At 45.0% G+C, this 23,523-nt stretch overlaps 1 protein-coding gene across 1 annotated transcript in view; it reads right to left on the reverse strand.

Moving 5' to 3' along the window:
* Positions 1 to 22,957, reverse strand: part of TMPRSS6 (transmembrane serine protease 6) — a 31,959-nt gene extending 9,002 nt beyond the window's left edge. Inside the window, exons 1-10 of the mRNA XM_081211106.1 lie at positions 22,915 to 22,957; positions 20,838 to 20,998; positions 18,491 to 18,627; positions 17,747 to 17,814; positions 15,614 to 15,798; positions 7,128 to 7,169; positions 4,206 to 4,410; positions 2,946 to 3,082; positions 1,439 to 1,551; positions 683 to 792 (exon numbers count right to left, since the gene is read on the reverse strand). Coding sequence (XP_081067232.1) covers positions 683 to 792; positions 1,439 to 1,551; positions 2,946 to 3,082; positions 4,206 to 4,410; positions 7,128 to 7,169; positions 15,614 to 15,798; positions 17,747 to 17,814; positions 18,491 to 18,627; positions 20,838 to 20,988 — 1,148 coding nt within the window. The 5' untranslated portion in view covers positions 20,989 to 20,998; positions 22,915 to 22,957. The remainder of the gene's footprint in view (positions 1 to 682; positions 793 to 1,438; positions 1,552 to 2,945; positions 3,083 to 4,205; positions 4,411 to 7,127; positions 7,170 to 15,613; positions 15,799 to 17,746; positions 17,815 to 18,490; positions 18,628 to 20,837; positions 20,999 to 22,914) is intronic.
* Positions 22,958 to 23,523: the final 566 nt, after the last annotated feature.

Genomic DNA, 23,523 nt, shown 5'->3' on the forward strand with positions numbered 1-23,523 from the left:
TAATGCAACCTTTTCTTCTGACACTTCCAGGCTCTCACACTTTTGCAAAGGCTAGTTGCTAGTATGTGCTCTTTGCACAATAAGAATGTGCCTTTATAACCCACCACAAAGAAAGCAAATACACTGCAGTAGATAGGAACTGCTAAACAATGTTCTCTTGCACAACAAATCCTCTCCCACCCATCCCTTAAAAATAACTTTTTACTGTAAGAAAAGTGACTGGAAACTACAGTGGAAAATTCAAGATAACAGCCCCTTGATGGTGATTGCATATGACTGCCATGCAAACTTTGTGAAAACAAATCAGGACGGTTGTTCAATATGCACTTCATATAGAAGCAACCAGAGGACCAGGGCTCTTAAAAGCCACACTATGGCAGAAATGCAACAAGTGATATGGAGATATTGTGGGGAAAAAAGGGGGGAGCTGCACCTCTTGAATTTCTGCCTGTCAGGTGGGTGTTCAAAGCGAAGAGCTAGAAGAAGTGAAAGCACAGAGGATATGATGTCGCAGGAGCAAGTGGAGAGAACCTTTCCCAGCAGATTCCTCTTTGAATGATGGGCAGCAGGAAGAACAAAAGCACAAGTCCGGGAGATAGCTCCAACCCAATAAAAAGTGAGCTGGAGCGTCCATGAAGAAAGGGACATAAACAGCCATACCAAAGTGTCACAATCTCCTTACTTTCTGTTCTGGATGGTCCATTGCCCTTGGGTACATGGGAGGTCATGCTTCTGTCTCCTCAGAGTGTAAGCATCAAACCAAAGGACGACTCCATATTCCAGAGATGGGACCTGCAAAGATGGAGATGTTGTCCATGTTAACCAGGGATGGGGAACTTGTTGGACTACAACTCCCATCATCCCCTACCATTTGCCATGCTGGCTGGAGCTGATGGGAGTTGGAGACCAGCAGCATCTGTAGGGCCACAGCTTCCCCGTCTCTGTTGTTAACTATCGTATTTGCATAATGCTAGGTAAAGGGGCTTTGAATACAGAAATGAAAGCAGCAAAGCATGAGGGGAAGAAGGGGAGAGAGATGAACACATGCAGACATAGTATCCTCAACAAGAGGCGCAGTAATGTGTTGTTGTTGTTTTAAAAAGTGTGCAAAAGAAGAGAACACATTAGGGTTGCAACCAGGGAGATCTGGGTTCAGATCTACATTTACCTGATGACCTTTGGCCAGCCACTCTAGTTCTCAGCCTAAACAACCTCACAGGGTTGTTGTGAGAATGAAATTGAGGCTGCAGGAAGAGAGCCATGCACACTCCCCTCAGTGTGATCCTTCAAGACAGGGACCCGTGTGTAAATGTAACAACAACATCAACAACAATAAGTGCATAATGCAATTCTTTTGGTACAAAATTTAAGTGATTGCTTTGGTGCAGAAGGACACACACAGCCCATCTTCATCTGGCAAAGGACAAAGAGACCTCACCGTCATGTGCCAAGTGCACTGCGTATTGGGCGCATAGTAACTGGGGTAATACGGAGTCCTGATGTTCCCTTGTATTTCCTGGCTTCCCCGTAGCGTTAGATTCATCTGGCAGGCTGAAAAGACAGAAATATTCTGAACACCAGCTGAAGCACTCAAAAAATGTTGCTCATGTTTATACCTCTGACTCAGAGGAAGGGGCTGCTCACAGAAACACTGTAAAACTAGACAGTCCTTTATCTCAGGGAGAAATGAGTTATAGTTCTTCTGTTGATGCAATGATTTAACCGTTGCTAGCAAATCTGCAGTTGTGCATGGCAGACTGATCTCAGAGATGTCAAGGAGCTTCCTCATGTTTACATTGAATATATACCAAGGAAATATATGCTTGATTGTGTTTTTAGACTGCCTATAGGCACCTTGTCATTTTCCAGACCCTGATGTCCAATCCAATGAACAGGAGGAAGTGGTGAAGATTCAGACCCTGGCATCTCCTGGTAGCCCTGGGGGAAGACTCTTGTCTGATACTCTTGAGAGCCACTGCCAGTTTGTGAAGACAATATTGAGGAACTTGGATCATTGGTTTGGACATGGTAGAAGGGAATTCTTTGGCTAACACAGTCCTTTCTGTGTGTGTGTGTGTGGGTGGGGGGGGGAGAATGCCTGTGCATTCAACTGAGGCATTTTCACTTCCTTGCAAATCAGAAGCTATGGACCTTCAAGTCCATTTACTTTCTTTTTAGCAAATAGAGAACCACTCAGAGCAGTTTTACTTAGAACAGCCATGGACAACACCTGGCCCTCATACTGGTTGGGGCTGGTGGGAATTGGGAGTCCAACAACACCTGGAGAGCCACAAGTTCCCCACTCCATAATTTAAGAGGTTGCTGTTTGGATATCCTAATGCTAACTTTGATAGAGAATCCCTGTGGTGATGGCGTAAACACCCAAAGCTGCCTTATGTAGAGTCAGATCACTGGGTCATGTAGCCTTGTATTGTCTATGATGACTGGCTCCTCACACAGAGACCTTCCCCAGCCCTAAAGTGAAATCACTTTAACTGGAAATGCCAGGAGATGAACCTGGGATATTTTTGCATGCGGAGGAGATATGCTTTTCTGTGGCTCACCTCTGCTAGAACTATGTAGATGTGGTGCTAAGTATTAAGCTTTCTCCTGTCCAGAGGCCAGCATGGATAATTACTGTGCAATCTTCTGTCCTAGATTCTGGCTTTAGTATAAGGTGGAAATTTGTGTTACATCTTCTTATATAAAGGTTGCTCTTATCTTAGTGTCTAAGTTACTTTCCAAACATCAGTGAATTCTTGGGCCAAATTATTGTGCAAAGCTTCCATTCCATAATAGATAGCAATTACTCTACATCTCAGATACGGTGTTGGCTGCTGAAATTGTAATAAATATCGATATCTATGATGAGTGATGTTTGGCAAAGGAAGTGAAGGGTTTGCATCTTCTTTTTTCTTTCCAGACCTCTTGGGATCCTTCCTCACCTTCAAAGGGCACAGCCTGTGCAGAGAGTATGAAAGGATCGTAGTAGCTGTACATCCCCTTCTTCCACACCACAGACATGACGGGGCCTGAAGACAGGACCTCCACCACAGGCTCCTGGCGGCTGCAGCCATACAGCCTGGGGCAGAGGGTGAAAACAGAGGAGATGAGTGTATTGACAAGGTGGGAAAGGGCAGAGAGAAAACGAAGGGACTTCGAAGGGGGGAGATGAGGACTCATCTACATTTCCACGTGTGCTGTGGCTAGAAAGCATGGGTCTGAGCAGTTTCTCCCTTGCCTAGCTCCTTTCCAAGGGAAAACCCACTTTGGGGAAAACCCCCAATTGCTGTTTGCTCTGATTGAGCACTAAAGAGCAGCTTTCTGTGGGGGAAAGCAGTGGTACAAGAGGAAGTATGGATAAGCCCTTAATCACCAGGACGGTTAGAAACGCTTTTTAAAGAACATGCCTGTGTATGTGTTTTTTTAAAGTGGGTTTTGTATTTGCAGAATCATAGAGATGGGACCCCAAGGGGCATCTCGTTCAACCCCCTGCAATGCAGGGCTCTCAGCTAAAGCATCCACGACAGATGGCCATCCAACTTCCGCTTAAAAACCTGCAGGGAAGGAGAGTCCACAACCTCTTGTGGGAGTATGTTCCACTGCCGAACAGCTCTTGCTGTCAGAAAGTTTTCCTGAATGTTTTCCAAAAGTTCTGGTCATATTACCCTAGTGCTAATGTGGAAACCAGGCCATGACCCTTGGCTTACTGTTATGTCTAATGCAGAAATTGTGATTCCTTTTGCTCCAAAAAAGCCATTGTTTTGGGCTTCCCAACTGTGGCATGTTTCAGCGAAACGAACCACCATTTCCCACTCAAACATTACACCAGCCAAGGGCTCATGCACACTTCTGCTTGTCCCACTCTCAGTTCACTGCTGAATTGGAACGAATCAGTTTCTCTGTAGATTGGTGATTGTTCCGATTCAGCAGTAAATAGTGAGTTTTCCTGAGGAAAGCAGTGGGACAAAAAACAAAACAAAACCCGGCTTCGATCCATTGCTAGAAAGCACAGGGCAACTGGAAAATCTCTTGGACCCATGTTTTGCAGAAGTGTGGATGAGCCCCAAGCCAAGACGGTCGTGCCACGTTGCTATGTGCTCATTCAGTATAAGCCATTAAACACAGCTTTACTGTGATGCTCAAAGCAGCCCCGTGGCCCCATCTTTTGCCATTCACGCTTCTATGGCATCAAAGCTACCTACGAAGTGATGAGCCGCTTTTCCAGAGGTCCTGCTGCATCATACATGGCCAGTCGGTCTCTGCATTCGGAGAGGGTCCATTCCAGGCGCAGCTTGATCATGTGCCCTTTGGGGCCATGGAGATGCCAGAGGCAGCTAGAGGCAAGGTAGTCCGGGCCCCTCAGCTTGAGCACAGCATCTTCCCTGATGTAGCTGTACCTGTAGCAACCTACAAAGAGAAGCAAAACTGCAGAGCGTCCCACTAGACTGGGGTGGGGTGGAGTGGGGAGACTTACAGCACCACCATCAACATGCTTCCTCAGAATTAAGCCCCATTGAGTTCAATGGTGCTCACTCTGAGGAAAATGAGTGTTCTGTAGGATTGCAGCCTTGTGTGGCTTAAACTACTCCATATCCCTATGAGAGATCAAAGCGAAGTAACATAGGAGGGGTTTGCATTCTGCATTCCTCCAGGTTCTTTTGAAACGATCAAAATTTAGTAACCAGTCTGATTCCTCTGTGGCACCACTCTTTCTCCTTAAAGTGTTGCTAGCCATCTCAGTCCTTGTCACCCCAAAAACTGTGCTCAAGTCCTTTTGTCCCAATGGAAAAAGGTGAAAGATGGGCTTAAATCTCTGATTGAGATCAATAGAATTGTTATTTAAAAATGCTTTGCTTTGACCCAATGGTGCTCTTCATTTCTGCTCATTTCCGAACTGTTTCATTACAAAACGACATTTTAAAAGTGCACTGTGAAAAGTATTTTTTAAGCATCTTAACATTTTACATTTTTTAAAGTTTAAATCACTAATAAAACAGTCATAGGAACAGGGAGAATAAAATTACAAGATAGTAAAAGTAATAAGTAGCTATTTCAAAGCATATGTATTATACTTTATGTCATTATGATGAGGTGAGGGACAGGTGGATGCTCCCACCCACCAGGCTGGGGATTTAGAAATCTTGCCTGGCAGCTAGATCCAGTTCCCCACTCTGGAGTATAAGCACAAATGTTAAAACCCCCCAAAGACATATACCGTATTTTTCGCTCTATAACACGCACCTGACCATAACACGCACATCGTTTTTAGAGGAGGAAAACAAGGGAAAAAACATTCTGAATGAAACAGTGGATGTATCATTTTTGTGCTTCATGCTGTGGCCACAGACATGTGATCTGATGGTGAATTTGGGGTGACCCAATGCAAAAATCCTGAGAATTCCTGTGGATCCATGCTTTGTAACCACGTTTTTGCACCATTGCAGCCCCAGGCAACAGTGGGTGCGTGATTTTTTTGGTGCAGGCTGTAGCCATGGACATGCTATGTGATCTGATGGTGAATTTGGGGTGACCCAATGCAAAGATCCTGAGGATCCATATGGATCTATGCTTTGTAACCACATTTTAAGTGGGGAGCGAAGGAAAAACAAAGAAGGGACATGAGAGGGGTGTGCAGAGAAGCAGCTGGCTAAGAATGCAGGAGAGGGATTTAATGGGAGGGAGGAAAGAAAGGCAAAAATTTCTCCCCACCCAAGCCAGCCATATCTCTCTCTCTCTCTCTCTCTCTCTCTCTCTCTCTCTCTCTCTCTCTCTCTCTTTCTCTCTTTCTCTCTTTCTCTCCCTCCCCCTCTCTCTCCCTCCCGCCCCTCTCTCTCCCTCTCCCTCCCCCTCTCCCTCTCCCTCTCCCCCTGCAGCACCGGAGCACAGAGAGGAACAACACTCTGCTTTCCCCTCTGCTTGCCTGGAGGGGAGGGGCTTTCCCTGCTCTTTGTTCCGTTTCAGCAAACACAGCAACGAAACAGAGGAGGGTGGGCAGTAAGACCCTGAGGCAGAATGCAGGAAAGCAGCAACTTCCTCTTTTCAGGTTTCCCTTCTCCGTGAAGCGCAATTTGATTTTTGCCTGATTTTTCGGCTCCAGGGACCACACATTCGCTCAATAACACGCACAGACATTTCCCCTTCCTTTTTAGGAGAAAAAATCTGCGTGTTATAGAGGGGAAAATACGGTACATATACATGGGCAAAGACAGCATGTGGATGTCAGCTAAACCATGGTTTAGCATGATGTTAACAAGCCTAGCCTCCTCCCAGGTTTGCATGCTCCCTCCTCCTTTGGGGAGATTTTCCTTTTAATTAACCATGGTTCTGTTGTGTCATCTGGAGTGAAACTGTGGTTAGCATTAACAATTGTTAGTTTAAAACAAGACCACTTTGAAGGGTAGTTTCTTAAGCAGGCTTGTTTAAACTAGCTATATTTATTATTAACCATGGTTCCCAGCTTGGACAACATGGTAAGTTGTGGTTCAGCAAAAGTGGAAATGAAAGCTTCTGAGTCCTGTAAGAGATGGGAAGGGGAGTGAGGAGCTCACAAGCCTGGAAGAAGGCTATATCAACTTACACTACGCTAAACCATGGTTTAGTGTGACATCCAACTTCCACATGCATACACACGAATGGCAAGTGCTCATAAAAATATTCTTTGAGACAATTAGACATTCCTCATTTGCTTTTTAAAAAGGGCATGTGTATTTCACACATTGCATACCCACAGCAAACTCCAAGTCTATGCTGTTGTTAGAGGTATTAAAAACAGAATCAGTGCATGAGGACAAGGACCAACCACAATGATACCTTTCCCTACTGAAGGTAAACCCAAAGATGCTCAGAAGAATCAGATTAAACATCCACCCACAAAACAAAGGACAATAACAATATATAAGAATGCAACCTATGAAAATGAGGCCGAGTGCTATTAGTTCCTGCTGTTTTCAAAATATTTTTATTGTTTCATCACTTGTTTGCTACCCTGAGCTCCTTTGAGAAGAAGGGCGGGATATAAATTCAAGAGATAAAATGTCACATTGGTTTATGGATTTTTAAAAATGAACTCCTCTCACACACTTCAATGCAAGAAACATAAAATAAGGGAGAAATAAACAGCCTACCCAATGTGGATTTCAGGACTTTTATGTCTTTCACACTGGATTCTGTTAGAAAAAACACACACAAAGAAAAAAACAAAACCACATGAGATCCTGCAAGACCAAAAACTAAAAACTTAAAAAGGCTAGAAAGATCCACTCCATTCATGCCCAGCTTCCATTTTTCATGTTGCACCATACACACCATAAATCGTTCCCCCCTTCCCATTATCAATAATTGGTTGAATAGAATGCCAAACCATAGTTCAGCACAGGGCCAGATTTAGGTTTGATGAGGCCCTGAGCTACTGAAGGTAATGGGGACCTTTATATGTCCAGCTGTCCTTTGTCAACAAAAAAATTGTCACTGTTTTTTGTGTTGAATATGGTAATTTATGGACCTAATAGGTATCTAAAGCCATTTGCACATAAAAAAACATGTATTTTATCAAAGTAATTATTGAACTGAAATACAATTAAAAGGAAGTATATTAATAGTGAAATACAATTAAGAAGAAGTATATTTTTTGGGGGGGCCCCCAAGAAAGTGGGCCCCTAAGCTATAGCTTGTTTAGCGTATACGTAAATCTGGCACTGGTTCAGCACTATATGTATGAGCCTGCCTGCTCAAGCACCCCCTTTTTCTCTCCTCCTGCATGCACCAGAAAAGGAGATTCAAGGCTTCTGGTTCCAACCCAATGGCATGGGACAGGCAGGGAGGCAAGGAGCAAAATGTCCTCCCCTCCCCCAAATGCACCTGGGGCCACTGTCCCCCCTGGAAACGCTACTGATTGTTTACATTGACTAGCAGCAGCTTTCCAGGGCTTCAGGCAAAGGTCTATCCCAGTCCTACATAGAGACACCAGGGATTGAACCTGGGACCTTGTGCATGCAAAGCTCTGCCACTGAGCTATAGACATTTCCTGAATCAGGGCTAAATGGTATCAAAATTGGTGTGGGTGTGGGTGGGGGTGCTGTCATTCAAAGGGATCAGTCATCAAGAGGACGCTTTAAGCTATCAAATGCCTTTTTCAGAAATCTCTACTACAAGTATTCCCACTGAACTGAATAAGCATAAGGTATTGAAACAAGAGGCGGGGAGGATGTGGGAAGAAAAACATGCTGGGGTGAGTGATGTACAATGGAAGAGACACTGAGCTGTTCTTTAATGTCAGATGGCTTTGACAAGGGAAAGCAAAGCAAGACAATTAAGTTGTTGGGTTTTGTTTTCCCCCTTTACAGCTTTGTAAGAATAGAGATGAGTCAAAAGAAGTGGAGTGGTGGGTGGGAATACACCCAGATATCAGTCTTTAGAGGGGAGGAAATGGAGAGGAAATATTCTTGAACTTTGTAGGTGCTTCCAGTGTGGTGTAGCGGTTAAGAGCGGTAGTCTCGTAATCTGGGGAACCGGGTTCGCGTCTCCGCTCCTCCACATGCAGCTGCTGGATGACCTTGGGCCAGTCACACTTCTTTGAAGTCTCTCAGCCCCACTCACCTCACAGAGTGTTTGTTGTGGGGGAGGAAGGGAAAGGAGAATGTTAGCCACTTTGAGACTCCTTAAAGGGAGTGAAAGGTGGGGTATCAAATCCAAACTCTTCTTCTTCTTCCAGACTAGAGCAATTTAGCAATGCTGAATTATTCCACTTGTGCAAAGAAGTGGAAGTGGAATGGCCATTGTGATCCCGCATTGCACCCAACACAGTGCTTTATCCTAATTGCAGTCTCACAACGCTCCATTTCCATATGAAAGGCAAAAGGATTACAGAGCTGGGATTGGCAGTCCTAAATATATTAGTTATTCATGCTATTCAATCAAACCTACACCCACAAAAGTGCACCTTAAACTGGTAGCCTTCAATCTAGGGTTAGATGGAGCCGACTAATTTCAGTCCAAGTCACTTTCACATGTGTTCCATCCCATTTGCACATTAAACTGATGAAAATAATTTTTTAAAAAAAACTGGGATAAATCAGATTCATGTAACCAACATGCTTAACTCTAATAAACACATTAAGGGCTTAAGACCATATAGCAAGCTGTCTGCCAGGCTCAGCTAGTTCACAACCCCTCGCCTTGGGAGCAAGGGTTACCAAACACTTTGTTCTTTTTTCTTCCACCATGATGTGAACTCTACCAGTAAAGGAGTACTAAGCTGGATGCTCCATCCATCTTTGTGGTTTTTTTTTACAAATAATTTAGAAACTCTTACTATTTTGAAACTAAGTTAAACTGCCTTTCTTTTCTTCCTGCTGTATGGGAAAGCACATGAATCTGACCTTTGAAGGTTTTGTAAGTAAACCATTCTTAACTTATCAAGCGTGAGGTCTCTTTCTATGATAAGGGAAGTGGGGAACTTTGGAAGCAACTTAAAAGGGGATATTTTAAAAGTCTAAGCCTACATTTCCACTTTTGCTGCATGTTTCATTATTTTAAATCTTTGCTGGGGCTCTCTCAGCAAAGAGTTAAGGTAAAGGGACCCCTGACCATTAGGTCCAGTCATGACTGACTGGGGTTGCGGTGCTCATCTCGCTTTATTGGCTGAGGGAGCCGGTGTACAGCTTCCGGGTCATGTGGCCAGCATGACTAAGCCACTTCTGGCGAACCAGAGCAGCACACAGACACACTGTTTACCTTCCCACCAGAGCGGTACCTATTTATCTACTTGCACTTTGATGTGCTTTCAAGCTGCTAGGTTGGCAGGAGCAGGGACCGAGCAACGGGTGCTCATCCCGTTGCGGGGATTCAAACCGCCGACCCTCTGATCGGCAAGTCCTAGGCTCTGTGGTTTAACCCACAGCGCCACCTGCGTCCCCCAGCAAAGAGTACTTGCCTCAAACATGGATCTGGGCATCCAGAGAATTCATTTATCTTATCTAAAGTAATTCTCTCCTTAAACCAAACACAAAATAAATAGCAACAAAAAGTCTACAAAACTTTGCACTTAAATATATATTTCTGAATCTATTTCCTTTTAATAGGTTCATTCCTAAACCTATTTTGTCTCAAAGAATTTTTTTTGAACCAACATTTATATGGCTAGAATTTATTTCAGAACCTAGTTAGTATTTTTTTAAAAAGATAATCTGTTCTTGATTTTTAACAAATCAAACAAAATAAGGAGAGTTAATGCAGGACAAATCCCTCCAGTAAGAAGCTCTTAAAGCTTTAAAAGAATTTGTCACCATACCATGTAATACGACAATTATCATAGTGAGGCTTCCTTCTGAGGTACAAAAGTCTTTACAGTTACCCATTAAATAATGAATCACACCTCTCTGCACTTAGCATGGAAGGAAAGCAATGATTATCTCCAATTAGAGGGAAGTATTATTGTTGTTATTTATACAGTACCACCAGTGTGCACGGCACCAAGCAAACTGATGGCCTTAATACAGGTAGCAAAGCAGAAAAAGACTGTATACACCATGAATTTAAGGTACACACCCCAAGAATCCTGGAAATTGTAGTTTATTAAGGGTTATGGGAATCACAGCTCTGTGAGGGGTAAACCACAGCTCCCATGATTCTTTAGGGGGTGGGGAATGTGCTTTATAAGTACCGTATTGGATTGGCCTGATTTTTTTTTTCCAAATTCTGTCTGTGAAAAGTTAAAGCACGGCTTAAATTTGTGACTTTACCTAAAGTGGCTTTTACAATATCGCTGCTGAAATAGATATATGGTAAAACAAAACGGGTGTGAGTGCCTGCAGAATTTTAAGGGAGTGGCTTGTATTTGGATATTGTCTTCTTTTCTCTCTCCCCCCCCCCCCGAATTTTAAAGCTGTGGCTTATATTCAGGTGCAGCTTATATTCGGGCCAATTGTCCAGTAGCACCTTAGGGACCAACTAAGTTTGTTCTTGGTATAAGCTTCTGTGTGCATGCACACATGGCTACCTACCTGACTCTGAAAGTATGGGTTGCCAGCACCCAGGGTGGGGCAAGTGTTATGCCCCTCTGGTGGACTGGTGGACTGGGAAGCTGGGGTGGAGGCATGGCGGTGGAGGAGCCAGTGTGGAGGGAAGGGCGAGCTGGTCTAACCTCATTGGCCAGCCCAGGAGGAGGTTGCAAGTGAGAGTCCCTTGACTGGCCATGTGGAGAAGGAGGCACGACCCCAGCCCCGAAGGCCCAGGCCGGGTGTGGCTTGCCTTCCAATGGCTCTGGAAGGCGGTAGGAGCTCAGCCTGGTTGTATGCCTCTCAGAATTTTGTGCCCAGGGCCACCGCCCCTCTGCCCCCTCCCCATGCTACACCGATGTGAGTATCAGTTGCTGGAAACCACTGGAAGGGAGAGCATGCTTGGCCCCTGCTTGTGGACTTCCCATAGGGATCCAGTTTGCCACTGTGAGAACAGGAAACGTGACTAGATGGGCGACTGGCCTGAAACGGCAGGCATCTTCATGTGTTCTTACGATAGAGAGAACAGAGGGAAGCAGCTTAGGTGGAAGCCTGACATGTTCAGCCTTGAACATATCGAATTCTCAGCAGCACTGAAACATCCAAGTGGCTTGCATGGGATTCTTATGTAAAAGCCACAGACATACGGAACAAAGCAAAGTACATCTATTTCTTACTCACTTAGACATCTGCTTTTATAACAAGCTGGATTGAAGCACTTGAACAGAAAGATATAAAGAACGAGTATAACGAATGCAGAAACATACTGTCAGGCAAAAGATGCAGGGTAATTTGGCTTTAAAGGCTTTATTTATAAGGTTCATCCTAAGAGTGTTGCGGGGGGGGGGGGGGCATTACAGCCTTATGCATTTTCTGTTGCCCGTGCGCAATTATTTTGCCTCACTTTTTAATATAAAACATTTTGCGTTCAGTGTATTGTGCAAAATGGATGCACCAGTAAGTCTGAGCCCAATATGGCTACCTATGTGATGGAAACTGAAGATTATTCAGAAGCTCCAGATAACATAATCTATTGTAATCCCACCGAGATTTGACAGTGGGTTTGAGACTTGATGATGCCAGGGCATAGCCTTTGTCACTTAGATAGGTTGAAATGTGTCCTTCCGCTCTTTGCTAAGTGTGATTTGCAAAATTATAATACACAAATTACTTAGAGCTGAGCAGCGTCACGCAGAATGCCTCAGGAATGGAAAAAACTGTAAATAAAAGGTAATGATGAATGATGGCAATTTCTTAGCAGGGAGATTTTCGGAAGCATATAGAGTTGGTCTCATTTAACATTTTTGCCAGCGGTGAGGTAGAGAAATTAGAAACCAAAATCCATTCATTGACATGTTCGATGGCAAAAGGGGCAAGCATCTAATATACAAAGAGCTAATAATAAGGCCAGTTTTATGGGCAGGCACAATGCACTGAAATAGGAAAGACTGTAAAAACAGGCAAATATTAGAGTTGTAGTGCAAATGCATCAGCTTTATTTCATTTAACTGTTTGTCATGGGCTTTTGTTTTGTTTTTGCAAACAAGCCAAGTTTTATTCAAGATGATTCCGAGAATATTTTGTTCAAATCCCAACTGTTCCTACCGCTAAATACTAAAATTCCCTGGAATTTTCTGCGTTCTCTGAAAAGAGGGAATAAGTGTTTCACCAGCAGTGTAGAAGTGACATATAACGCCACTCCTCCTCCTTTCTTGTCTGGTCTGTTTCTCTGAAATAGATTGTATCCCTCCATTATTACATTCCAATCGTGGGACTTATCCCACCAGGTTTCAGTGATGCCTATTATGCCATATTTAGTTTGCTGTACCAAGAGCTCAAGCTCATCTTGTTTATTTCCCATGCTTTGCGCATTAGTGTACAGACATTGAAGTCCATTAATCATTCCCCCGTGTCTCTTATTTAAGGATTTTTTCCTCCCACCACTAGGTCTGCGTGCTGTTTGCTCCATTTGGTCTATGACATTTGGATGATCATCTTCATCAATTGATAAACTCCTACCTTCAGGAGCACTGTCTCCCTCCCCCACATTAGTCAGTTTAAAGCCCTCCTGATGAGGTTTCTGAGATTTTTGGCAAAAACATTCCTCCCAACCGTTGTGAGGTGCAGCCCATCGCTTGCCAGAAGTCCATCTTCAAGAAACTGCAGTCCGTGATCTAAGAATCCAAACCGTTCCTGTTTACACCATTTGCGAAGCCAGCTGTTCACTATTTTTCCCTCTCTCCCTGGGCCACGTCGTTCAACGTCGTTTTAATTGCTACATCTAGCAAGCTGATCTGCACCTGCCATTATCCATGATAGATTAGGTCCTGTGCGTATCCTCTAAGTAACAGAACTTGTGGCTTTCCAGATGTTGTTGAGCTACAGCTCCCACCATCCCTGCGGACTGTTCCTGTTGCCTGGGTCTGATGGGATTTGGAATCCTACTGCATCTGGAGGGCTATAGGTTTCCTACTCATGCCTCTAAAAGATGGCTGATCAGATGTGACAGCCAGCTGATCGCTGAGAAGCAGACAATGCTGACCATCTGTTTGGAGGGTGAGTGAGCATGTTAAGATTTTAGCATGCAAAGATCTGGGAATGGGATAATATCTCCAGCAAAGAGGGGATACTTCTGCTGGATAAGGTATGAAATATATAGTACATCTTCATTTTTCCAAGTGGCCAGGATGCAGCCAGATAATCAGCTGCTCAGATAAATCAGAACCAGTGAAGGCGGTGAAGGTCCTGTGTGAGTGTCTGGAGGCGGTTGGAGGATGGATGGCTAACAGATTGAGGTTGAATCCTGACAAGACAGAAGTACTGTTTTTGGGGGACAGGAGGCGGGCAGGTGTGGAGGATTCCCTGGTAACTGTGCCCCTGAAGGACCAGGTGAGCAGCCTGGGAGTCATTTTGGACTCACAGCTGTCCATGGAGGCACAGGTCAAATCTGTGTCCAGGGCAGCTGTTTACCAGCTCCATCTGGTACGTAGGCTGAGACCCTATCTGCCTGCGGACTGTCTTGCCAGAGTGGTGCATGCTCTGGTTATCTCCCGCTTGGACTACTGCAATGCACTCTACGTGGGGCTACCTTTGAAGGTGACTCGGAAACTACAACTAATCCAGAATGCGGCAGCTAGACTGGTGACTGGGAGCGGCTGCCGAGACCATATAACACCGGTCTTGAAAGGCCTACATTGGCTCCCAGTACGTTTCCGAGCACAATTCAAAGTGTTGGTGCTGACCTTTAAAGCCCTAAACGGCCTCGGTCCAGTATACCTGAAGGAGCGTCTCCACCCCCATCATTCTGCCCGGACGCTGAGGTCCAGCGCCGAGGACCTTCTGGCGGTTCCCTCATTGCAAGAAGCAAAGCTACAGGGAACCAGGCAGAGGGCCTTCTCGGTAGTGGCGCCCGCCCTGTGGAACGCCCTTCCAGCAGATGTCAAAGCGATAAACAACTACCTGACATTCAGGAGACATCTTAAGGCAGCCCTGTTCAGGGAAGTTTTTAACATGTGATATTTTATTGTATTTTTGGTTTTTATGGAAGCCGCCCAGAGTGGCTGGGGAGGCCCAGCCAGATGGGCGGGGTATAAATAATAAATTATTATTATTATTATTATTATTATTATTATTATTATTATTATTATTAAAATTAGGACATGCTTTTTTGAGGAAGATTTATAAATCTTCAGAAAGCATTCCTTTCAAAAAGGGGAGACATTGGGTTGGATGTAGACTCAGTTATGCTTAGATGAGAAATTGAAGAATTTGTCAAATCTGCTTTCTCATATTTCCAGTTTTAAGTTCAGTTTTGCCACATTTCCACATCCATTTGCAAATTTGTTAAGAATCCTCACGGAAGTCCACCAGCATTTTAGTGTGCATATCTCCTACGATACAAATTTGCAAGCATTTCCCCTTCATATAATGCTTTTTTTGGTACATTTTAATTCACACTCCCCCCCGCAACATGCACATTATTGCTCACAGTTATTTGGTTGGAGAAGTACAAAGCCAAATTTGGAAAAGTGGAAACTTTGACGGATAGTTGTGTTTCAGGTCAAGCATTGTTTTGGGAAGTGCACATTCGATAGGACTACATTAAAATACAAACTGAATTTCTCCCTCATCCCTAGAGTAGACCCACTGAAATAAATGGGATTTAAGTTAGTCATGATTTCATCTGCTCTAATCCATAGAATCATAGAATCATAGAATCATAGAGTTGGAAGAGACCACAAGGGCCATCGAGTCCAACCCCCTGCCAAGCAGGAAACACCATCAGAGGACTCCTGACATATGGTTGTCAAGCCTCTGCTTAAAGACCTCCAAAGTAGGAGACTCCACCACACTCCTTGGCAGCAAATTCCACTGTCGAACAGCTCTTACTGTCAGGAAGTATGACTAAGTCTGGATCCATCTCACTGCATCTTTCCTTTCTTGGTCTTATATTGTCAGCATCCTACCCTGCTGACAGACACACTCAATCCGCCCTGTGTTTCCTCTCATCTTTTTCTTTTGCGGAGTCAGGCAATCTTTTTTTCAGACTATATAGGTATCATAGGCAGCTCTTCCTTCTTGGGAGTACAAACTGCACATATGCGATTAGTACTCACCTAGCAAAACCAAGGATTCTGGGTCAACCTTGTATTCCGTCTGGTATGAGAGGTGTCCTGTTCCATCGGTGCTGCCAAGAAGCTCTTTGTAGAGCGTGGCATTCACTTTCTCTGCAGTCATCTCCTTGTGCTGCCCTTTGGGGACTTGAAGGGCGAACCAGAAGAAACATGTCAGAGATCCCTCCCTAGCAAATGGAGAAAACAAATGGATTTTTAATTTATTTTAATTCATTTAACAAAAATTATATAAGGCTTGAGTGCAATAAAGAGGACGTGGGTGGCGCTGTGGTCTAAACCACAGTGCCTAGGGCTTGCTGATCGGAAGGTCGGCAGTTCGAATCCCCGCAATGGGGTAAGCTTCTGTTGCTCGGTCCAAGCTCCAGCCAACCTAGCAGTTCGAAAGCACGTCAAAGTGCAAGTAGATAAATAGGTACCACTCTGGTGGGAATGTAAACAGCATTTCCATGCACTGCTCTGGTTGCCAGAAGCAGGTTAGTCATGCTGGCCACATGACCTGGAAGCTGTCTGTGGACAAACGTCGGCTCCCTCTGCCTATAGAGTGAGATGAGCGCAACCCCAGAATCATCCATGACTGGACCTAATGGTCAGGGGTACCTTTACCTTTACCTGAGTGCAATAAAGCCTCTATGTGGTTTACAGGAAGTATTAAAGCATTGATACCCCCCCCCCCGCAAAAGCATTAAATATAATTAAAATTAACAATAGAAGAAATTAAAATGTGGAAACATCTACATGCCTGGATAGGCTTGCTAAACAAAAATATAATTTAAGCAGGTGCTGAAAAATGTTCAGTGAAGGGCCTGCCTGATTTCAAATTGGCAGGGAGTTCCAAGTGCAGGTTCTTCCACACTAAAAGATCAGTTTCTTACAACTGCAGAACGAGTTCTGTAGATCAAAGCGGTCAAATGGGCACATGTAGGGTGAAGTGTTCCTGCAAGTAAACTGTTCCCAATACATTAAAGGCATTACATAGCAATGGTAACATCCTGAACTTGACACAGTCAGTAGTGGAGAAAGGTAGGGGCGGTGGAGGCAGTGGGGGTGGTCCTCCCTGGGTGCCATGGGGCGGTGACATTGCCACGGGCGACCCCCGGGACACGCACCGTCACTGGGGCACCCCCCTAGGATGCTCCCTGCTGCCAGCACAACCCCTGGGACTTGCGCCGCCACAGATGCACCTCCGTGGGCGGCTAGCCCTGCCCCCATGGGCAGCAGCTAGCTCCACCTCTGGACCCAGTAGCATATCAGCAGCCAGTGCAGATCTCTGAACAGAGGTGTTACATGCTGACAAGGCCTCCCTTCTGCCAGCAATCGTGCTGCAGCATTTTTCACTAACTGCTGTTTCTGGGTCAAGTTCAAGGGAAGCCCACATAAAGTGCACTGCAGTCATCCAGTCTTGATGTCACCAATGCCTGACTATTGTAGCCAGCCTCTCCTGTGTTAGGACGAAGTTCAGGCACAGCTGGAAAAGACACTTCTAGCAACTATGGCTACCTTGCCCAAACAGCTCCTTCACAGGAAGCGCAACCCCATCCAGGGCAGGCAGTGGACCAGTTAGGATTCAAGCCCCATTTATTTTCCCTCATCCATCCCACTGCTCTGTCCAGACACATGTCAGGGGTCTACACAGCATTTCTTGATTCAGATGTTATGGGGAAATGGAGCTGAATGTTACCAACATATTGAGGGCACCTTGCCCCAGAACTCCCAATGAGCTCTCTCCGCAGCTTCAATTAAATATGAAATAGCAATGAGAATAAAGCTTCTTCCTTTCCATTTGCGCATCTTAAATTCATATAGTTAGATGGGACCACAAGAGTCATCTAGTCCACTGCAATGCAGGTATCCTTTTGACCAACGTGGGGCTCACACCCACGACCCTGAGGTTAAGAGTCACTTGCTTTACCAGCTGAGCTATCCCAGCTTCAATAGTGGCAATCATGCCACTGCTACTGCAGCTAGCTAAACATTTCCAGCTTTAAGGTGTATTAACCCAAAGTCACGACCGATAATCATTTGGGGGCAAGTATGGCAGATTCTTCATCTCTGTAAAATAAACACACTGCAGCTTCTAAGGGCAGCTTTCAAACAGGCTAATAATGCTTCACTCACCCAAAGGCATAGACAGTGCTGGAGTTGTAGTAAGGAGCCAAATCGGTGGCATGAATGAGGTCTTTCAGCTGTAAAAGAATGCTCTCTAGTCATTACCAGACAATGGTGTCATCAGAAAATAATACCCAGTCTCTCTCACAATATAATTCACCTATCATTCAGCATTCAGGCATGAACCAGTATTGCCATATTTATTTTTACAATCTCTGCTCTAGGGTGCTGCTTCTGAATTGCCCCAAATGCATCATGAAAAAGAAACACATCATGAAAAAGAAACAATTGCTATAATGTAAGCAGCAATGCAATGCATTTTACCATAGCAGGGAAGATTGTGACCAGGTGAGCTGTGTACCTGGCCTGCTCATTCTGCTGTTTAGGTGCTAACCATGTCAATAGACCATGTCTGCTGCTTTCCCTTCTTATGGGTCTTTATCTGTAAACTGGGCTTCGGTGTTCAAATAGAAGACACCTTAAAATAGAGGACTGTCCTCTGTAAAGTAGGGTGCTTGGCTACCTATGGCTGCTTATGTGCCTTTTGTTGCAGACTGAAATGTAGAAATTTAGCAGACGAGGCTTTTCCTGCTGGGGAAACCCAATAATGACTCAGGGGAAGTCACAACTTAAACTGCTTTGAAAGATACTGGAGGAGGACCCATAGAGAAGCTGGCAATTCTGCACACTAATAACCTCTGTACTAATGCCTCACACTAACACCGTTTGTAGCTCATGAAGTCATGCCCCTACCATCTTCTGAGTCTTTGTTGTCTCTGTCCAGAAGCCTCTGGATTCCATCCGCCCGTGATCCAGGGAAAACTGTCGATTAAGGATCCTTAGGCTGCCTGAGTAGAAGTGCAGGGATGCTGTGTGGCGTGGTCTGTAGTCTGCCAGGAAGATGAGACACATGGATGAGTTCCATACAGTGGAACCAAGATACCACAGGGGCTCTCACTGCACCACACTTAAAATGGGTAGACTTCACTCAGACAACTCCGCCAAAGGAGCCAGGCTGGTGGGGAAGGGTGAGATCCAAGTAAAATAAATAAATGGCAGGCCCTCACCTGCAAAGCAGGATGTATGGCCACCATAATGAAACCTGCAGAATGAAGTAGTATTAGAATGGACAGTACCACTTCAGACTGTAGGTGGGGGAGTGGCGCATCAGGTCCCCTGCCACATTCTAAGCTGGGCTGGCTTGCGCTGGCCAGGGTGCTAAATTGAGCAGGTGGGGGGGGGGAGAAAGCCAATCCTTCCTTCCTTCCTTCCTTCCTTCCTTCCTTCCTTCCTTCCTTCCTTCCTTCCTGTTACACCTCCTGCCTGGTGAATAGCTAAGGGGCTGTGGGGCTTTTGAACCAGTGGATCCAAAGAATCTGGTGCCCAGCTCATTCTTGTTGCAGGGCTTCCTGCACACTATGGTGCAACAGGATCCTCTGCTGGGAAGGAGAAACGAGAGGAAAAATGAATGCCAAGGAGGATGAAAAACAGATGAAGAGAAAGCCAAGGAAGGAAGGAAGGCACTTTTCTTTTTAAATCCCCATGCATTTCAAGAACATTAATCTGTTTATCAAGGTTTTTTTTTAAATCAAAAATACAAAATTATATACTCAATAAATGCCGGATTACGAAATTCTATAGCGAGCATAGGAACACAGGTAGCTGCCTCATACTGAGACAGACTCCTTGCCTAACTCTGTATTGTCTACACCAATAATGGGGAACCGTTGTCCTGTAAGCAACCTTAGGCCCATGTTGGCCCTTGGAGCCACCCTATACCTGACATCAGGTGAAGGACAGGTAAGGACATGGCTAGGCCAAAAGGGAATTTGCAGGCACTGCTCATCAGCTGATTGTTGGGGCTTGCAAAGCACTGCACCAGGGTTTTGCAAATACCACCAATCAGCAGTGACTTTCCAGGGTTTCAGACAGGGGGCACTCCCAGCCCTACCTGCAGATGATGGGGATTAAGAATGGGACCTTCTCCATGCAAGGCAGACGCTCTAGCACCAAGTCTTGTCCCTCCCCCACTCTAAAAAGTCAGCCCCCACCATTACTGTGCTATATTGAACAAATTCTGCAGTACTTAGCCACAATATAAATAAGACTTCAGCATACTGTATTTAATTAAACCACATGTAACTGTTTAATTCCCGAAATCTTTAAACTAATTGTCATAATATGTCAAGTGTAACTTACTTAGAATCTCCCTTCTTTCATGTATAATAAAATTCAAAACTTGTATCTTTCAGTGCTTCTTGGGAAAAATGCTTGGGGCAACTTCTCTTGATGCTTACCTAAGCGAATTAAAATGTAGCCATCCCAACAGGATATCTATCAGATTCTTCCTCTAGCCAGCTATCTATAATTAAGTTAAATTAGCATATTTTGTGATAATGCTGGACCTAGATGCTTCCATGATGGTGCGGTGGACTGATTGTGTGACTGCTTCAACCTTCCCATGAAGCTGACCTGCATCTCAGCTGCAGATTCTCCCTCAAACCATTTTGAGTGACATACAATCACTTCCCCATTCAGCCACATGAAAGAGGAGTTGACTTCACCATGTCAAAAGTGAGCAGCAAACAGGAGGGCTTAAGCCAGGTCAGGTACAGATGGAAGTGTCTTTGAGACACTTGAACTGGCCTCATTCCCCCACTATGCTGCATCAGTAACAGGGATGTGATTTTTCTCTCTCAGTTTCCTATTTTCCCATTCTTACGTTCAGTTCTCCACATTAGTGGAATTCAGTTCTCCACATTTGTGTGTGTGTGTTGTTGTTTTTTACAGCCCTCACGAAAATTTGTTAAGAGTTTTGTGTGAAATCCTACCATACACAATCTTGCATGTTATTTGCACTAAGACATGCATTTAGATGCACACTTCAGTTTATGTGTTTTTTCATACATTGCTTGGCTGGAGAGATGCAAAATTGAGATAAGTGCGAATTTCGAAGGATCATTGTGTTTACTTCCTGAATTGTTTTGGAAAGTGTGAATCAGGCAAATTCACATTTAAATGTGAACCGAATGGGATTTCTCCCCCCATCTCAGATCACCAACCATCCCAGAGAAGAACAATGAAAGACTCAAACAGTTACCTATGAAATACCAAGTTAGCGCTCCAGCACAGCCCAGCAGCACCAAGACTACCCAGAGTGGGATGCACTGCTGGCAGTTACAGAGTCCACGCTTGTGTGAGGCTTGGTGAGGCTGCACCTCTGAATGGTCCTCCTGCTCCTCTCCCTCCATTGTGGACAACCTACCAAACAAGCAAAGCAAGTATCAGCCTCCTCTCCTTTCTCCATAGCTGAGGTTTAGAATCATCACAATAAAACCATGATAACTTAGTGGAAAGGTGGGTTCAAAGCTTCCTCTATTTTATGTCATCTCCATAAGTTCACAGCTGTATATCCCACACATTCCCATCCCAATCTGCAGCCACCACTAGACTGAGTGCATTTTTAAACAATTTTAATAGTCATACATCTTACCACAGTGGGGAAGACTGTGATCAGGGGACCTGTGCTCCTGCCCAGTCTGCTGCCCAGGTCTAACTGCTGATGGGTGACTTCAGGCCCCTGCTGTCCCCTTCCTAGGCCATTTATCTTTAAATTGGACTTGGACCCAACAGCCATTCAAATAGGTAAAGGGACCCCTGACCATTAGGTCCAGTCATGGCCGACTCTGGGGTTGTGGCGCTCATCTCGCTTTATTGGCCAAGGGAGCTGGCGTACAGCTTCCAGGTCATGTGGCCAGCATGACTAAGCCACTTCTGGTGAACCAGAGCAGTGCACGGAAACGCCGTTTACCTTCCCGCCAGAACAGTACCTATTTATCTACTTGCACTTGACGTGCTTTCGAACTGCTAGGTTGGCAGGAGCAGGGACCAAGCAACGGGAGCTTACCCCATCATGGGGATTCGAACCACTGACCTTCTGATTGGCAAGTCCTAGGCTCTGTGGTTTAACCCACAGTGCCACTCGAGAACCCCTTAAAACAGCCTCTGCAAAACAAGATACGTGGCCTTTTGTTGGACTAAAATCCTGCTCCGATCCAATCAGGAGGTAACTGTCACAAGTGTCACTAATAAGCACGTAAGATGTCAGTGAGGCAAAACAGCAACATCTGACCTCCACTTGAGGCTTCTCAGGGATGGCCCAATACATTTTGTAGCCTGTACAGAAAATGTCCTCCATCCCACCAGAGGGCAGCAGGCTAGATTAGGGGATGCATATGGCATGCACAATTCTTCTGTCCGGCTCCCTGCCCCCTAGTATCCGTCGCCTGAGGTGTCTGTCTCATTCTGCCCAATGACAGAACCAGCCTTGAGTTTAGAATTAAATGTGGCAGACCGAGGGTGAAAAGAAGCAACAGAACACAAATATATGTGCATACCAGCCCCTCCCCAACCCGGTGACTTCCATATGGCTTTGATTATGACTCCCACCAGGCCTAGCTGGCACAACCATTGGTCGGCAGATAATGGGAGCTGTGGTCTAAAACATCTGGAAAGCACCTGATCGGGGAAGTCCAGTGTGGTGCCTTTCAGATGTTGTGGACCACAACTCCCATCACAGCATAGCCAATGATAATGTTGTTGTCCACATTGCCTACCTCTGCCAAAGGGCATAGAACAAGGCTATAAACCTATTTCTGACACAATAATGCAGTTGTTCCTGATAAATCACAGCACTAATCACTCCTCACATTCATGGCCAGCAAAGTCAGAATAAAAAGAATGGATATCCATGGAGGCAAGGGGTCAATTGCTCCCCAATAATGAACCATAGCCTCCGAATTCCCAGCTTTCATTTTAAAAGTAAGAGTACCGGTAAGTTTCTAGCAATTGTAGGACCTGAGATATGTGACAAAATGTACAGACTCTATTCTTATCACTTTTTGATAGAAACTAGCCTCTTTCCTCCTTTCTGTGCTTTTACTTTGCCAATTGCCACATTCCCCCAGAAAAATTCCTATGAACGGCCCTTATGTGAAGCCTCATGTTTTGCCTCTGTAGTTTTTCCCTAGAGGCCCTGCACCAACACATCCATAAGGAGAAGGCTTGGGCTGCACTCTATAGCCACCTGTAACCCAGCATCAGAACTCCAAGCCTCTGCTTCCTCACTGGGAAGAGAAATTCTAAATACCAGTGTGACCCCAAAGTGACAGGCCTACCTTTGCAGCTTCCCGTTGTGGTTGTGGCCTGGTGCGGTCTCATCTGAAATATCACACACACACACACACACACACACACACACACACACACACACACACACACGCATGCACGCACAAATGTAAATACTGAGCAGGATTGAATATTTACTTAAGCCCAAGGTCTTCCTTGTGACCGGTCTGTCGTCCAATGCTTTTTGTCCTCTGTTTTCGGCCTTTGCCCTATTCCAGATCAGCACTGAAAGCTGTGCTTAAATGTTCTCATGCCACATCATTCTTCCTCACAAAGTCGTTCAATAGCTTATGTGAAGCTAGTGCCCTAAAGAACCTCTTGGGTGTTAAGAATGGCAGTGGGGAGGCCTTCTTGGTAGTTTCACCACCCTGGGAAATTCAGCAGTGTGGCATCTCGGCAGAAGACATTCTCTGTGGCAGCCCCTAAATCTGGCATCTTGGCTGGATAGCTTTCATTACATGCTGAAGACACACCTCTTTACCTGGGCTTTTGACACCTGTGCAAGATGTTTTGGGACCTACTATAGACTTTTGATTGTAAATTGTGTTTGTGTGTGTGTGAGTGTGTGCAAATATGACTTTGTGGTGGAGGACAGTTAA

This window comes from Podarcis bocagei, assembly GCF_964188305.1.
Source record: "Podarcis bocagei genome assembly, chromosome: 10".
In the NCBI taxonomy this organism is placed as follows: Eukaryota; Metazoa; Chordata; class Lepidosauria; order Squamata; family Lacertidae; genus Podarcis; species Podarcis bocagei.